Source organism: Chaetura pelagica, unplaced genomic scaffold (assembly GCF_000747805.2).
Source record: "Chaetura pelagica isolate M959 unplaced genomic scaffold, ChaPel_1.0 scaffold207, whole genome shotgun sequence".
NCBI lineage: Eukaryota > Metazoa > Chordata > Aves > Apodiformes > Apodidae > Chaetura > Chaetura pelagica.
The window spans coordinates 4357630-4375866 of NW_009953929.1; the positions used below are offsets into that span (position 1 = coordinate 4357630).

The 18237-nt window shown below is 36.7% G+C and overlaps 1 protein-coding gene across 1 annotated transcript in view; it reads right to left on the bottom strand.

Moving 5' to 3' along the window:
• The window catches only part of SLC9A9 (solute carrier family 9, subfamily A (NHE9, cation proton antiporter 9), member 9), a 182209-nt gene that overhangs the window by 76697 nt on the left and 87275 nt on the right, over positions 1-18237 (bottom strand). The window contains exon 10 of the mRNA XM_010001677.1: positions 767-880. Coding sequence (XP_009999979.1) covers positions 767-880 — 114 coding nt within the window. The remainder of the gene's footprint in view (positions 1-766; positions 881-18237) is intronic.

The following is an 18237-nucleotide window of genomic DNA, read 5'->3' on the forward strand; positions in this document are numbered from 1 at the left end:
TTCTTATTATTAATTTGGATATTACACATAAAAATATTGCAACTAAACAGTATAATCAAAAGTTCATGAAAAAGTGTTAAGGGCTGCTGCTCTGAGCCAAAAAGAAATCATTGTGTGAATTGTTAGTGTGAAAAGAATCAGTATCACTGTATAAATAAGCAAGAGATTTGTTGAGAAACCATGGCAGAATTAAAGACAGCCTTTTTCTTACCAGTCTCTTAGGCACATGATAATGTAAATAGTTCCATACACACTAGAGATATAAAATAAAAAGAAAATATTTGAGCAATGCAGAGCTGTTTGCTTTTTAAGGACTTAGTAGCATTTACTTAGGTCTGGGGAAGTTCTGCTTATGCCATGTGTCTATCTGGAGGCAGCTCCACACTTTGTAGATCGGTGCTGACTCTGGACAAAGTTTTCTGTGCCTCCACCTGTCCCCTCGTGTGTTCCAATAAACATCCTAATTTCCCACCCCACCTCTAAACCAGTGGCAAAAGTTCCCAGCTGGTTCAAAGGTATTTGCCTTGTAGCAAATCTGCAAAACAGTGTCAAAAGACCATGTACTTACATGGATTGAGCCAGTTATTAAGATATACATAATAAAGATGATTGACTTTGGACTTGACAAAAAATTGATTTTTAATATTTAAGGAATTGATTGGTTTCCATGTTGACCCTTTTTCACATGGAGCACACATTCTTTATATATATATATAAAATAAATATACATGTACGCAGACATACACATGTTTAAAGGAAAGGATACAAATGCACCAAATATAAAAAGAGGATTGAAGATATGATTTTGAAACGTGAACAGTGCGAGTCCCATATAACAAAAGATGACGTTCTCAGCCAAAAAATTCATGAACTCGAACAACTTAAATGAGAGAAAGAACATAATTACAACTCATGTCTAAAACCAGCTGCTGTTTATCACCATGTTCCCTTGGGATACAGCACAGTTTAGATGAAAGTAACAAAAATTGCACCTGTTCCAATGGTCGATTTTAAAACAATCTAATTTGCTATACAGTTTACATGGTGTCTTTTAGCTTTAAAAATCACAGTTGCTCCCATGTTTTTTTCTGTTTTCTGTATGAAAGCTTGACATAGTCAACTAACAAAATACATAAACAGCACATAAGTTATGCAAGTTTTGATGCAAACTGCAAGAAAGCTGAGGGAATTTAATTCCACTTATGTTTATACAGGTGAACCTGGGAAGTAGCTCAGATCCTGGTTACACAAGTGGCTGTGCATAATACAGCACGGGGTATGGGGACATTAGTGCCAAGAGAGTGAAAAAAATAATCATCCTAAATGGACTTTTAAGAACCCGTGCCTTCAAATTTCTTTCCATGACTATTATCCTGCAGGTGAAAACTTTTATTGCACTTTATGGACACCAATATCAATTACTTGTTTCAAACCAAACTATTTAAGATATAATTTAAACATATTATAAAATAAGCCTAAAATACATGATGATGGTAGGATTTCTTCTGTAAATAAACCTAGCAAAACCAAAATATTAATTTGCCTTGAGGGGATGTTTGTGATTGCACTTGCAGCTGATTGTGTAAAAACTAATAAAATAAATGTTCACATTTATCCACATCTGAAAGTAATCAATCACTGCTGCCAAATAACTGCAGAGGAGAGAAAAAGAGGTCTTTTTGCTTCTGAAGTCACTTTTGGGTTTAGGAGATTATGCTAACAAATCCTGATGCAGAATTAGGGCTGAAGTTTGTCAGCCTGTCTACAGCCAGTCATACATCACTATCCAGAATGTTACTATGGAGATATTTTTTAAATCTTCAATAGGTTTATGTATTTTTTTAGTAATATGTTTGTGCTTCTAAAAATAAATATCCAATAACAGTTACTAAGTTTTAACAAAGGAAAAATAAGAACTGCCAGAGTAATTATTCAGTAGAAGTTTCAGAGGCAAAATAGCATAAACCCCAGTAATATATAGGAAGATATTTTGAACCCCATGGAAGCATCATTAGTTATTCCAAGCACAAACTCCATAGCCCCCACTTTGTGCTGCAGTGCTGAACAGCATGAAAACAAACATCATAAGTATTTGCAAGTTAGTATACTTAAATTATTTAAATTAAGTATAAATGAGATAAACCAGTTGTCAGAAAACCTCCAAGTATGGGATCTTACAATCCATAGGAATTACTGTGATTAATCTTTGCCTTACTATTTGGGAACAAACATGGACCCACTTATTTGTGGGAATATAATCTGACGTTTTTCTAATGCTTTAAAACATGTATCAGGAGTGTCATGACAAGATTTACATAAATATAAAATATACCTATAAATATTTGTGTATATATAAAAGTATTTTGAGGGAAGGATACTGCTATGAGTTGTGTTCTTCAGTTGTTAAGAAAACCCCCCAAAGGGGTTTCAGAGGTTTTAAAGCTGAATAATATTTCAGTCTTCATTTACAAAATGTCATTCAGGACTTAATGAGATGTAAAGTAGATCTACTATTGATGCATTTTAGAAACACATTTTCTGAAACTGAAGTTTCTTCCTTGTATTTTTGAAACTTCTATTGATATACATGTTTTGAAGGAAAAGAGATGTTGCTATATCATTGCTTTTGCTGTAACAAATAAATTCAAGCTTTTGCTTTTGCCTGAAGTGCTTTCATGATATTACTGCTTTTAAACTTCTCACCTCTCATCTCACAGCTATTTGGTCAAGATGCAGGCTTTAGGTATTTCTTGTAAATTCAGTCATTGCCCTCTAACTTTACTGTACTTTATGGCTTTTCTGGCTACAAACATTTTGTTTCTTCCTATTCTATTGCAGCTTGAAACCTCCATAATAATTTTAGGAAGTGATTCTTAAAAGGAAAAAAAATCCCTAATGCTTGACCGTGTCTTTCAAATCAAGATGAACAGTATATGCCTCCTTTGCTCACTGGGCCAAGGCTTCCTGTGCCACCAGACTTACAAGTATTCTTAGCCTATATTTTCTGTGTATGTAACACTTTTTAGCCACATCATTTATGTGAGGTACATGCAACTCTGTAATCTATTGCAGGATACCAGCTAGTTTTGTTTGCAAGAGCAAATACAATACAAATACCATATTTTTTTTTTCTGTAAATTTTGGTGCTGACCTATGTTGGGTTTTTTTTTTCCTCCCTTACCTTTAGTTTCTTAGTATCATAGTATTGTTCTGATCAGAGAAGACCTTTGAGATCGTCAAGTCCAATTTTGATCTTCCACTATCTGAGCACTGCCTTCTTGTAGAAGATTAAATCTGGGCTAGTTTTCTTCCCTTGTATAGCAAAAATCCAGGTGCTATTTCAATAGCTAATTTAGAGTAGGCTCATTCCTATTCCAGGTACAGCCACAATATGGTCTCTAGTGAAAGACTCAGCTCCTTAGAATGGCAAAACTAGCTTGTTAGCTTCATTCAGAGTCTCCTTTATTCCTCACATAGTTTGCTCTCTCTTTTTAAAAGCATGTCACTTGTATGAAGCATTTCTCACCCTGAGTTAACAAAAAATACTAAAAAATATCAACTACTTCAGAACAAGTTATTGACACAAAAGAAGTGACATCTGATTGCCTTTTCCTGGAATGTGATGCTTGTAGATATAAGGCAAAACTTAGCCACTTCACTTTTATTCCTATATTCAGCATGGTGTTTTATGTAGTGCTTCTTCAGCTTCTGTGTTTTGTTCAATAGTGATACAGAGCCCTTGGAGATATTCCATTAAGCACTTAACTATCAGTGCTGTGCAACATAAATCCCATCAGAACAAAGCAATTTATTCTAAGAAAGTCTTCTGAAAACCATGCTAATAAACAGCTTCTATAGAAGCATTTTCCCAAATTGTCATGCCTTTCACAGAATGTTTCTGTCACTGTTTTAAAGATGAGTTGTCAAGACCTTTTGATGAGAAGTGGAAGAATAGGAGGAATAATAGGTTTTCATCTGGAATACGTAATTTCCTAGGACACCCAAGGAGTTCCAAGAAGAGCTGCACCATACACATTTAACCTCTGAAAAAAGTCCTTTTTTTTGTCTGAGTTGCCATAAGCCAGGTCCCTGCTATGGTCTATGGTCTGCTTAGATGCCACTCAAAAATTTTGCTTATTTTGAACATGGGCACTTGCAAGTGGGATTGCTTGCATGGAAAAAAGCAGCAGAAAAAAAAAAGTTAAGATTAGAATCCTAGATACTGAGTCCTTCAAAGTATTTTGTCTACAACCATAAATTCTGTTCCTTTGCCTCCTACTCAGACAACTAACCTTTTTTCTACTCTAAATTAAATTGGCATTAAAGTGCTCATGTACTGCCATTAGTTTCCCCAAGGCCCCCAGGAAACGATATTAGGAACCATTTTAATATAAGAATAGTAATAATAATTTTTTCTTCTGTTTAAAACTAAAAAACCTCATTTGTAATGTGCCATTTCTACCTCTCTGTTAAGTCTATAAATCAACTTACAGCTTTAAAATAAGAGTTGTAATAAATCACCAGTGTCAACACATTGCCGATTAGAGTGTTAATTATAAAAACATTGGTTCAGAGCCCATCTGGGCACTTGGTTTGGGTGTTCAGCTCAGTGAGTTGCTGGAACCTGGATTCACTTTGTTTTGATTATTTTATCTGCAAAAAGTGGATATTAGAAAATATTTATATTTTGAATGTCTATTAAAACAAACATATTTAAAAACACATCATGTACCAAGTATGCTTAGGTTTTCTTTATTCTCAGCCATTGTAAGTACAAAGAGGGATGTGCAAAAAATCAGTTTTAAGTTGGGATATTCTTCTGGAAAGTGCTACTGGCAGAGGAGAGAATCAGTCTAGGTTACCTATACCTTAAGCCTTGCTGTAATCACTAAGTTTATCTTATACTGATGCTTTATTTTAACTCAAGTGAAAAACTCAATATGATATAAAAACTGTATTAGTTTTATCTTTTGAGTGAGATAAGGAAAGTGCCTTCTTTTGTCTTCTTCCTTCCCTCCACCCCCACAGTTAAGTTCAAGCCAGTTACACAAACAAGCTACACCAAAATGGGTTTTGCAACTTGATCCATTTTATGAACTACTTTAATTTTCACTGAATGTTAGAGAGATTCTCTGGATAATTAATTAGTGCACCTGGAAGGTGGGATACACTAAGTTCCAATCTAAGCTGCAATAAAAATAGAATTCTTTCAAGGAGCATCAAAAGGAGAAAATAAGCATATTTTATGCTACAGTCCCATGGTTGGGGAGATGGAAAATGTATGATTTCTCAAATCCTAATATTTTAAACAGGATTTTTCATCTAAAGGGAATAATATTAGTATGAGAATATTGGGTAGGAGTGGAATAACAAACAGCATCCTTTCATCTCAAGGGAATAATGTTAGTACAAGGGTATTAGGTAAAAGCAGATTTACATCCACAACTAATTTCCAGCAAAATTCAGTGATTAATACTCAATGATGGCATTATTACATTCTTTCACTTGATTTAATACCTGCTGAAGGAGCGTTATTCACCTCTGGCAGGTACCTCTGCTACTGTGTGCAGTTCTGGGCCCCTCATTACAAGAAGGATGTCAAGTTGCTGGAACATGTCCAGAGGAGGGCTACCAAGCTGCTGAAAGTTTTGGAGAATAAGCCCTATGAGGAGACGCTGAGGGAACTGGGAATGTTTAGTTTGAAGAAGAGGAGGCTGAGGCCTTATTGCTTTCTAGAACTACCTGAAAGGAGGTTGTAGGGAGGTGGGACTTGGCCTCTTCTCTCAAGTGAATAATGACAGGACCAGAGGAAATGATCTGAAACTGCACCAGAGGAGGTGTAGACTGGATGTTAGAAAGAATTGCTTTACTGAAAGAGTTGTTGGACAGTGGGACAGGCTGCCCAGGGAAGTGGTGGAGTCACCATCCCTGGAAGTATTTAAAAGAAATGTAGATATAGCACTTAGCAACATGATTTAAGCAGTGAATGGGTACATTAGGTTATGGTCGGGGGATTTAGGATATGATTGGACTTGATGATCTTCAAGGTCCCTTCCAACCAGGATGATTCTATGATTCTCTAGCTGCATTGATTTTTGCCAGCAACATGGAGGAATGCCACCTGTCTGGGGTCACACCTTACAGTGATCTTTTCTGATGTGACACCAAAATAGGAAGAGTTTCAGAAGTTCAAGAGTAGCTAGGATGTAAAATTGATTAAACTTTTTAAGAGATATTTGAAAGTGAAAGAGAGCTATTAAAATCCCAAGCAGGCAATGTTAAGTGATGGTTACAAAGTTAATTATATTTGAATAATGCTATTTAATTAGAACACAGCTATCAAGAATGTTCCATGAAGTGAAGGATATGGATAAATCAGTAGTTGATGAAAATTGTTTTTTTCCTAACTGATTTGAATTAAAATGCAGTGAGAATTCAGACTACCATGATTTTTCTGAGATTGTGGAAGCTTTTCTCATAGCCTAATAGCTTCATATTATCTTCCTCTTCTGATTAGAGGTTTCAAAATCAGAAAAAGATGGTTTGAATTTGAACCTCTTGCCTGAAATCCTTTATACCTTATGAATCTTCACAGCATAGTGATGCTATGCTCATTTCTAGAATCACATGCTTAGATGAAAAAAAAGGAAAAAGTAACTCAAATTAGTGATAGAATATAAACTTGTTTATAGTGCTGATTTTGATATGTAGGCATATTTCACGGTAAAATCACAAAAACAGTAGCAGAGAGATATTTGTAAAAGATTTTTTTTGGGTCCCGGCCTATGTTCTGGCCTTTTTTATGAGCGGGCTTTGCTGTTTACTTCAGTACATTTCACCCCAACAGATTTATGGAAGGCACACAATAACTTTCTATATCCCTATAGAGCTGGGTGGTTTAAAGATTCACAAGGCCTTAGGAAGAACTGGAAGAGTAAAAGGAAAAGAAATAAAGAAAATGGCAACATCAAGGAAGAGGAAAGATCAACAATATTTTGCATTTACACAGTATAGATTATTCTTTCTGACATAATCTACACACCAACATCAAAGTTCAGTTTGGAAGATGCAGTTGAGAAAAAATGTTGGCTCCAGACATCAAGAGCAAATCCTTTCTATTATTAAAAATACTACAGGTCTTTAATGGCTTTGCTGGACATGGGAAATTTAAACCAAAAAATCTTGAAATAGACAGCTAAGTTAGAATATTTTTCTTGTTCTAAACTACTTGGAGCAATGAAAATCAGAGGGAGAATACCTTAAAAAGGAAAACATTAAGAACTTCTAAAAGGTTTGACCTCAGGAGTAAATGGTAGCTTAGTTTGGTCTGTATTTACAATGAATCTGTCAACATAATTAATTACAGGATTCAGATTAACCCTCGGAAAACTTTGCTATTTGATTTTATCAATTAATTGCCAAATAAGGGACAGCTGTGGTTTAACTTGGCAGACAGTTAGCACCACACAGCTGTTTGCTCACTGCCCCCAAGATGGATTGGGGAGAGAATCAGAAAAAATGTAAACCTTGTGGGTTGAGATAAAGGCAGTTTAATAGGATGGAAAAAGAAGAATAAAGAATAATAATGATAAAAGAATATACAAAGCAACAGATGCACAGATCAATTGCTCACCACCCCACTGACTGATTCCCAACCAGTCCCTGAGCAGCCATGGTCACCCCCTGGTCACCTCACCCCAGTTTTATTGTTCAGCATGATGACCTGTGGTGTGAAATAGCCCTTTGGCCTGTGTAGGTCAGCTGTCCTGGCTGTCCAGGCGTTAAGTTGTACCTAAAAATAACCCAAGAATGGCACCTTAATGGAAGGTATTACCAAAACAGAAAGGAAAATTTTGTTGCTCCTACAGCCTGTCATCTAAGTTTGGCTTGCAAACTAGAGACAACTGTTTTCAAAGTGCTTATTTATCTTAAATTTCTGAACTGAGATGTTGCCAGCACAAAGGAAGGGGGGATCACTAAAGCTCTGCTGTATCAATATGATGTTCTCAGGGATTACTACAGTGAAAGCTCTCTGCTTTTACTTTTGCAGTACAGTGTTATTCTATAGATATTAAGGAAGGATTCTGCTCAAGATGGGGTATAACAGATTGCAACTAGAAGACTGTTTGAAGGGATGTAAAAAACATTTGAGTGGTCAACAGTTAATGGCAGTACTAGGATCACTACGTTTAGGAATGAATTTGGAAATTTTTAGGAACACTGATGTCTGTTCTATTCGCTGATAGATGTGTAATTGTGGGGATGGAAATGGAGAATGAGGAGACTGAATGAACAGCCTGTGCTGTCTAGGATTAAGCTATTATTCTTATAAAGCTGAAATCAGAGAATAAACAGCACATAGAATAAATATCTGAAAAAAAGGTATTTAGAAAGCCTGCAAAATATTAATGACATCAATTAAAATTTTAGAAGCTTATATCCTATTCTGAACAACTTGAAGCATGCTTTCTTGGAGGGCATCTTTCTGGGGCAATAAATCACCAGTCAGGTGGAAGCAGAGACATTAAGCACTGACAGTTAAGATATATAATGAACAATGGTTAAAAAATAAGCAAAAGAAAGAAACAAGTTTTGGCTTTGCCAAATTCTGCTAACAAAGGAGATTTAGATGCTTTAAAACATGACTGGTGTCCTGGTAAAAGAAAAATAGTAATGTTATCAAAGTAATCTAGTTGTCTTTAAAAGTAAAATGAAGTAAATAGTCTTTTGTGTTTCTGTATTTATATTAGAATTAGAGGAACTGCTGCTAATTTTTCAAAAGCAAAACACAAAATCATCTCATCTTCTTTTCATGCCTCTCAAATACTTTTTTTTCCTGGTAACTTCTTGTCAGAGTCCTGACCTCAAGTGATCAATTCAATTTCTAAGGAGGACAAATGCAATGTATGCAATTTCAATTTGCTGAGAGGAAATACTCTTTAATAGTAATTCTTGAAGTGAGTTCATAAAAAAATTTCCTTCCTTGCCAAGTTTTGAGTGTTGGGAAGAAATTCAGTTAGTCTTTGACATGTTTAGGAACTAGTAACCAGTACGAGGAGCTTTAACCTATGAGGAATTATAAAAAAAGGAAAAAAAAAAAAAAAAATTCTTGATTCTTGTGATATCTGTTATGTCTTTTCTCTATGCTTTCCAGCAAGAATTGCGACTGCAAAAAATTATCGGATGCTCGTGACTATAAGATTTATATTTCACTGCAAGTCCAGCATACTGGAGGACAAATACTTGCTCTATTTGGACCTACTATCTAGAAATTATGTTGCAGCTTCTATCTACACATTGATGTTCCCTTTACAGTATATAAAACTAGATCTGTGGGGAAATGCTGTAGAACTGTAAATCAGGAAAGCCTACATCAATCCAGAAAAAAGTAACAGTATTTGCATATGTTTTTGACGATGTGCTGTTTTGCTTCTATTCAGTGCCTATTCTAAGATAAAAGAGTATTTACTAAGTAAGTTCACTGCTTTCTGTGCCACAGCTATTTGTTCAGTGTTTTCCATACATACACTGTTTTGTTGTCAGTCTTTTTATAGAGGCTGGAGGGAATGGGTGCAAGACCTTACCACTTTCTAGCTGAGGGAGAGTACTGTCCCTCTAAGAAATACCTTTGCTCTAACTAGTGTTGAATAACATGAGATCCTGATGATATTAAGCTCCATTTACTATTCTTAAAGACCCCTAACTGATAAACCAACTTTGAGGCACGTTACCTTCTCAGAATACCACCCTATAGTTATGTTCAGCAGCCTTATTTGCATCTGCAATTGCTTTGCAGATTCTAGTACCTAGCTTCTGAAGCAGGATGCTAGATTAGTAGGACCACTGATCTGCTCTTATAGAGCAAAGTTTAGAGTTGATATTTGGGGAATTTTTTAAAAAATTCTGCAATAATCCTTTAACAGCTTCCCATCAAGGACCATCTTTTGGATCAAGCACAAGAACACAGTCATCAAATACAAGTTAGCTTTGAAGTGGCTGTCGTGAAGGGCTGTCTAACACCCTGCACTTGCATCTGTGAAATACATAAAAAAATTGCAGATGAAAGATAATTTGAGAATGTGAACCTAAAATTAAAGAGAGGAAATTATCAGCGCTGGTTATATCTGCCTTTCAGTGTATGTATTTCTGCTTACACCAGCAGTGTGTCTAGAAGTCAGTGGGGAGAAATCATGAAATTGTTTGGGTTGGAAGGGACCTTAAAGATCATCTAGTTCGAGCACCCTGCATGGGCAGGGACACCTCCCACTAAACCAGGTTGCTCAAAGCCTCATCCGAACTGCTCTTGAACACTTCCAGGAATGGGGCTTCCACAGCTTCCCTGGGCAACCTATGCCAGTGTCTCACCACCCTCACAGTGAAGAATTTCCTTATAATGTCTAATCTAAATCTCTTCTCTTCCAGTTTTGATCCATTACCACTTGTCCTTTCACTACAAGCCCTTGTAAAAGGTCTCTCCTCAGCTTTCCTGTAGGTCTCCTTCAGACACTAGAAGGCCACTATAAGGTCTCTTTGGAGCCTTCTCTTCTTCAGGTTGAACAATCCCAGCTCTCTCATCCTCTCTTCATAGGAGAGTTGCTTCAGCCCTCTGATCATCTTCATGGCTTCCTCTGGACTTGCTCCAGGAGCTCCATGTCCTTCTTACATTAGGAGATCCAGAACCAGACACAGTGCTTCAGGTGGAGTCTCATAAACATGTAGTATGAAGCACAAAGTAAATGTATAAAAACCCAAAGTGAGTCTGTGGCTATTTAAATTTAACTTACAGTTTTAAAATTAATTTTGGGGGGGCAGGTTTGCATCTGGCTGTAACGTGACTCTGTCTGAAACCAACAGAATAGAATCTGACTACTGAATTATTAGTATTCTCCTTCGTGATTTTTTTTTTTTTTTTTTTTTACATAGAGTTAAATATCTGTAGTGAAAAGACACAACTAGTAGTTCTTTAAGGACCTTAAAAATAGCTCATGGTAAGAATCTGTAGGAAAGCAGAAGATGGGTGGACTCAGGAAATATCATCTGGCACCTCATGCAGATAAATGTTTTTTCAAGAGACATATTAGGCATGACATGAATGTGTGCTTCTGACAATGCTAAATGTCTGTTTGGAATTCTCAAACACTCGTAACTCTTCTGAAGTTCACTGGAGGCAAAGGGTGGCCAACACTCCCTAAATTAGTGTGACTGAAGCAGAATTAAAAGTCAAAGGCTTGAAATATCTGCTCAAACTTGCATGCTATTTTAATTATTTTAGGTGAATGACAACAGATACATTCCAAAACATGGAAAGACAAGGTACTTGAATCTTAGTTATGATTTAGACATTTAATCTGAAAGATTTTGACAAAAGACTTTTTTGTCCTTAATTATTTCCACAGACATCACCATGAGAAAGAGTCAGCTGTTGAGCATTTCTTGCACTGTGCTACCATTTTGTACAAATGTCTTTTTTGAAAAGCAGAAAATCCATTAATTGTGTAGTGGAAACACAGCTGCAGTGTATCTAAAAAGTCACTAAAAAGATGGGATGCTGGCAAGTGCTTTAGACTATTGTAGTGCCTTATTTATGTGTATTTCTTTCAGCAGCTTATTGTGCTAGAGTTTTAGTGCTAGCTACATATTTTTGAAGAGTTTTGACCAAGGCTTCTGTGCAGTTTTTTAGCTGATGTGGAGTTCTGCAGATAATATCCCTAAAAAGAGAATTGTAAGCAATCAAGATTCGTGCAAGAATCATATAATTTGAAAAGGACAGATACATAAAGCATTTCAGATTTCAATAATGTTGATAGTAGTTTGGTAGTGTCAGAAATCACACATCCCATTGCCCCAGGATCCTCTGGGCAGGGCAAAAGCATTGCTGCCTGCAGGGGAAGCCTCAAAGCATCAGTGAAGCTGCTAGCTCCCAAATCACACAGACTTCTTTTGGTGAGGCCAGTACACATTTGTGATGAAAGGTTTGATGGTCTCTGAAAATCACAAAGTAACCTATCTAATCATCTTAATTTCTTTACTAAACACAATGTCCCTCATAATAACAGCAATTATGAACACATTGACACATACTCCTGCAAGTGCAAGGCAATAAAGGGTTATAACAAAGGAATCTATTAATAATATCTTCAATATTAAAACCTTGTAAAGTTATGTGCTTAATGATTTTACTGCATTCCAGTTTAGCAGAATAATGTACTATGCATAGGAATACAAGACAGATTATGTTTTCTAGACGTTCATTCTATGACTTGAGAATTTATTGATAAATACTGTACTAAAGTCACCTAAAACAATAATGTTAAGTGTCAGTGTGTCAGACAAAGAAAAAGTTAGAGCAAATTACTATTATTAGGACAGAACCATATTTTAAGAGAGAATATGAGTGGTTTTACTTCTATTTGGAACCTCTTCATTGATAGTATAAGCCAAATCTCAGTAAAGTCAAAGGGCTTTGGTTCATAACATAAAACTCTGTTAAATCATTTTACCTGTATGAATAATGAAGAAAGACTTAAATAAAGAATCCTACCTTTGCTTTTTATTTTTGTCACAAATTCTGAGATGAGTTGTGAGTGACTACAGTCACAGTCAACTACTTGAAGGGAATGCTGTAATTGTCAACTTCTACTAGGTGCAAAATGGAGTAAGATATAATTTAAACTAAAGGAAAACACATGCACTCTAAGTTAGTGATGTTAAGCTGAACTCTGCTCCATTTCTACACTACATGTTCATGGTGCAAGAATATGTTCATAGCCCAGGATTAGACTGATTTTGGTTTGCTTTTCCTCCCTATGCATTCCACGGTTCCAGTGACAAAAAGGACGGCAATAAATAGGAAGGAACTTGATTTAACAGCTGACATACTTAGAGGAAATTTTCTTCACAAAACTAGAGGTGCTTTACAGAGTTGGGGTACAAGGCCACATCTTGACATTGGGTGTAGGCTTAAAAACAAAGTGCTAGCTACCCACAGTAAAGAGAAATGTTTCAGAGGTCACTCTTCAAACCTGTCTTGAGACTATCAAGACAGACAGAATGACAGATGTGTGTGAAGTAAAATTACATGATCTGCATAGTTATATAAACCAGCTTTTTGATTCTGCAGAAGCTGACATAGCCCCATACGGTTTGACTCCACTGCACAGATGAAGACCTATGAGAATCTAATTTGTGATTCAGGGCACCTTTCAAAGAAACTACAGCATGTGGCTTAGTTTGGAATTCCATTACATATTCCTCCATATGCCAATGAGATTTTAGCCTATAGGTTTTAATTCTGATTGGTATACGCTAGCTAACTGCTGGCATCTGCTACTGTGCTGTAAAGAGTAAGCTATAACCTTAACAATCAAAGAACTTTATTAATATTTAAAGAAAATGTTTAATGTTTAAACAGATTGTAAAAACTTTAATGAGGCCATTTGAAAACTAGTTTGCATATGGCATTATGCTCCTTAGCCTACCAGCATCAAAAATGACATAATTTTTCAACAAGATGAGCTTCTCTATACAGACATGGCTTTTACTATGGTTTTGGGTTTCTTTAGGGTATGAATTGCTTTGGAGCATGTGTATTTTCCAGCTTAAGTAAAATGAAGGAAATTTGTTTTCCTTTGTTTTTAAAGAGAAGGTCTCTTATTCACAGGTCCAAAATACTATTTTTATTCATAGGCGTGTGCAATTGTAAGATAATAGAATCTGGTATTGCTCACAAAATGCTGATGACAAAGGGACATGGGCTTGATGGGGACTAATGATCCCAGGGCAAATTTGCACATTCTCAGTTACAGAATCACTGAAACAGGTCTGCTAAAACAGAGGAAAAATGGAGATTAAAGAAGGAAATGTAGAAACTGAATATTGAAATAAGATTTCTGTGTATGGACACCCAGTATTTTCAATATTATGGATAGGACAGCAGCTAATTTATGATATAAATGATAAATTATGTAGCTAATTACTGATATACCATAGTTATAAAGTCTACTGTTATCAGTCTACTCATAGCAATGTTTTCTAGCTGTTTATCATCCATCATGCAGCTCATAGCTAAAAGAGAGGAAACAGTTACAGCATTTCCACATAAATTTGAGGGAAATCACATGTAAAGAGACTGCAGATTAGTATTCTTTTAACATGGTTAAGTAATCAGGAACATCAGTCAGTTAATGAGGGATTTTGTTGAGAAATTCAGATTTAAAGACTTGGTAGTATAATTCCTTTTGCAGAAATCAAGATTTTCTTGTGTTATGATTCTTCTTGTTAAACCGCTACAGTAAGCAGCTTTAGCTGTATTATAATGTTCTACAGGGCTCCGTAAGTTCTTATGGTACATCTGGTCAAACAATGCATCTGGCACATTTCCAGTCTTCAGCTTTTTCTGCTAAACACAGAAAATAGCTGTGTAGAGAGCTGGAATTCATTGTACAATTCCTGTCAATTGCAATCAGTTTTAAAGGCCATAATGATTAGGAGCACTACACATGTGGTGCATATTTATTTAGAGATAGGGAGGCAGTTCATAAAGGAGGGCAGCCTCTTTGTACCAGACCCAGTGGCTCTGTAGAGAGACATTGAGTTAGCAACCTATGAAGGTCCAGGTCAGGAGTACATGGCTCAGCCAGCATCCCTGTGACACTGCTGGAGCACATTAGCGCCTAAGGAAAGGACACTGGAAGTTGTAAGGGAGAGTGCATAAACGATTTTTAAATTTTTTTTATTATTTTTTTTTTTCTCAATGCTTACAACCTTTTTATGTCTGTCTCATTTTTTTCTCCAAGAAAGAAAAAGAACGGGCATTTCTATGTCCTCCCTGATCATTTTGAAAAGCTGCAAAACAAAGGGTTTTCTACAGGCAAAAAAAACAACCAACCAACCGAACAAAAAAGTCAAACAAAAAAACCCCGTGTGAAAATAAGAGCAAGGTTTTTCCCTAATGTAGTTAATTTCTGAATTGTTTATTTAAGCAAATCTAGCAAGGGCAAAACTGTACCAACACTATCCCAACAGAAATAAATCTTCCCAAATGCCGTTTTATTTTCTTATTCTTGTTATTAGAAGTAACTGCTTCTTCAAGCCTTTCTCCTGCGAACTGTAAGTTGGTCACCTGGACTTTTTCCTGAGCAGCACTGCCTGAAGCCCCAGTCTTTATGGCTTTTGAGTCTGAACTTGCAGGAGTTCAAGAAGGTTGGAAATTAGGGTGTTTTTGTTCAGCTGCAGAAAGGGAACCAAGAGACAGAAGGATACAGTGCACATGAGAGCTAACTTTTATGTTCAGTCTGCACTTAAATGGAAGAAAGTACTTCACACACACAACCTGTCTAATATTTCATTGGATCCTTAAGCAGGGACCTCTTGCATATTGTTTTAAGTGTCCAGCCTGAGTGCCATCTATTAGCTACAAAGAATTTCCAGTTTACCCTGAGAATATTAGCCATCAAATACATTATCTTGTGTCAGACAGCCAATGGTGCTGTGTACCTCAGAAGATAATGAAAAAATATTGTAGTATGAAATTTTCCTGCAGGCACTGAGGTTGTGGTGTGCTGGGAAAACGGATTCTACCTGCACAGCACATATGCAAAAACTGATTAGAATGATTGGAATCTGGTATGGGTGGTAATCTTGTTTGGAAGATAATTTTCTTTTCTCGTAGTCTTTCTCTCTGCTAATCTTTTATGTGAAAACACCTGACCCCTTGGAGTGCCTTAAAGGTAATTTTTTTCCTAAGCATAGTTCCTGAACAAATCACAACAGCTGCCAATTAAGCCGCTCATTTCAAAAGGATGAGAATTATGTTTTGTGGTGTATGCTGCTTTGCTAATTATTGAGGACAGTTTGCTCTAAGTAGGGTTCTCCTCAGTCTGGAAATACTCTTGAATTTTTGAGAAGTCAAGAGACTGAATTGTGAGAGCCATTATAACCTGACATTTGTGTGGCCTTCTTCCTAAAAGTGGAAACTAATAATCTATGAACAATCTAATGTCTGATAATAGAAAGTAGTAGGCATTAAGCAGAGATAAATTAATGTAGGTTGTGTGCTTTAGTAGTGAGTACAGCTCTAATTGTTTGGCCTCTTAAACACTCATCAAAATAGCAGAACCAAAGCCACAGGGCACACACATGTCCTGTATGACTGTGGAGGGTTAAGACAAGGGCACTAAATCGTTTGTGCTGTTGCTCTTTCTGATTTTAGGGAGCTGCTTCTCCCAAATACTGGATGCTAGATATCCGGAGCAGGACCACTACCCATCAGCAGATGATGCAGTTTTGGCAGTAGGAGCACACAGCCATCTCTGCTCAGCTGCTGCCCTTCTCTCACAGAAAGAACTGCAGTAGCTGCAGTTCCTGACGTGCTTTTAACAACAGGAGAAAGCGTTCTGCTGCTGGTGCAGAATTTACAGTGTATTATTTCCTTTCTTACAAAAAGATAGCTGACAGAAAAATCCTATGAGGTTGTCATTGGATCATGTGTCTAGAGAAAGGAGATCTGTTGTTTCAATTCTGAATGTAGGTCTGACTTTAAGTTGTTTATAAGATAGGCTAGCAGAAAAGGAGTAGAACGACCAGATCCCAGTGAGGGTGCTTCAGCTGGATGTAGTGAGCCAGAAACTGATTTCTCCACCCTTTTGCCTTTAGTACTACAATGCTCTTTTTATTAAACATTGTATGATTGCTGTTTAGGAACCACTCCTTTGATTATTTGGTTTTCTCCTCCTTTCAGTAGACTTGGACATCTCCATTGCCATAGTTAACTCTTTAGGTTATACTGTGCTGTTCCAGGTTGCTTCAGAAGTAATTCTGTAATTATGAATGTAACAACATCAAGCTTACAGTCCATATTGAGGTGATCTCAGGACATCTCAGGGTCAAGAAACTAAAATGGTTTGATTTACAGTTTTTGAGGAATTAAGAAAATTTTTAATTGACCATTTTTGCAGCCTGTTCCAGTTAATATTATTAATTTGAATTAAATTACTATGCTTAGAAACACAGCTTTTTTTACACCAAACTCAACTGATGATCAAGCAATCAGCTGATTGATCCCTAACCCGTTTCCTTGTTGGAAAATGTATAGCTGTGTCATAAATGAGCTAAGACATTTTACAAAACTCTGCATTTTCAGGGGATTCCTGAGAGATATTAGCTGGTCTTCTGCAAAGTGATGACTTTTAATAATTACATATAATAATGTCTGCTTGATAGTGCAAAGATTAAAATTTGAAGCCATCAGTACTATCTCCCTCAGTGAGCTAAGTCCTAAGATCAGTCTGAACTTTCAGTTCTTCAGGGTAAGTCAATTTGCTCAAGCAATCCTGGTAAGACTACATGCTTCGGCAAAGTTACTCACAAGTTATGCAGCACCGAGTTCTTGTTTTATGTTTACTCGGCTTTACAAGCTTGTGTAAAACCTTGGAGGTAAATGGTCACTGAAATCTTAATGCAGCATCTTGTATATTCTGCGCTCCTGGTGCAGCTGAACAATCAGGCCAGGAGCTTTTGTCTATAAGGCAGGTGTTCCCTAACAAGTTCGCTATCAGGATCAGCAAAGAGTGTGAGTAACTGTGTAACTAGTAATGTGGTTAGAAAGGCTCTTAGACCTAATCTGAGAAAGCAACCTTCATGAGCTGTGTGAGACACAACTATTTCAGAGGTGACTGTGTAAACAAGAGTTAGATTGGTGGAATGAATGGAGGCAGGCAGGGCAGTATGTGACATAAACCCTCTTTCTGGCTGGACATGCTTTCCTCTGCCTCCTGGGAATTCCCTGGCTCTTCTTCCATAGGAGATGCATTTCAAATTCTCATTCCAGAACTTAAAACTTCCTGTCACTGTATTTTGTCTGAAAGCAGAATTGCACACTTAACCAGAGTTGTATTGTCCTGTTTCCTGGTCTCTGCATTGTGGCTGTTCCCTAGAATCAAAGGAACATAACCAGAAACTGATATATAACTCATGTGATGGGCTGGACATTCATAGGCATTAGAGAAAGGGAGAAGCTTCTCTTAATACTACACCAGTAGAAAACTGTGCTGGCCTTAGCTTGGCATTTCAGTGAAACTTATAGAGGGCAGAAAGAAAAAAGTAGTGGGGATATTTTCTCTTCCTGTTGAAACCACTGTATTTGTCCATGCAACCCTTTCTAGAGCTGACATGTAGGAATTTACAGTGCCCTTTTTCAACAAACCAGTAATTTCTTTTTATCCATCAACACCCTGCCCA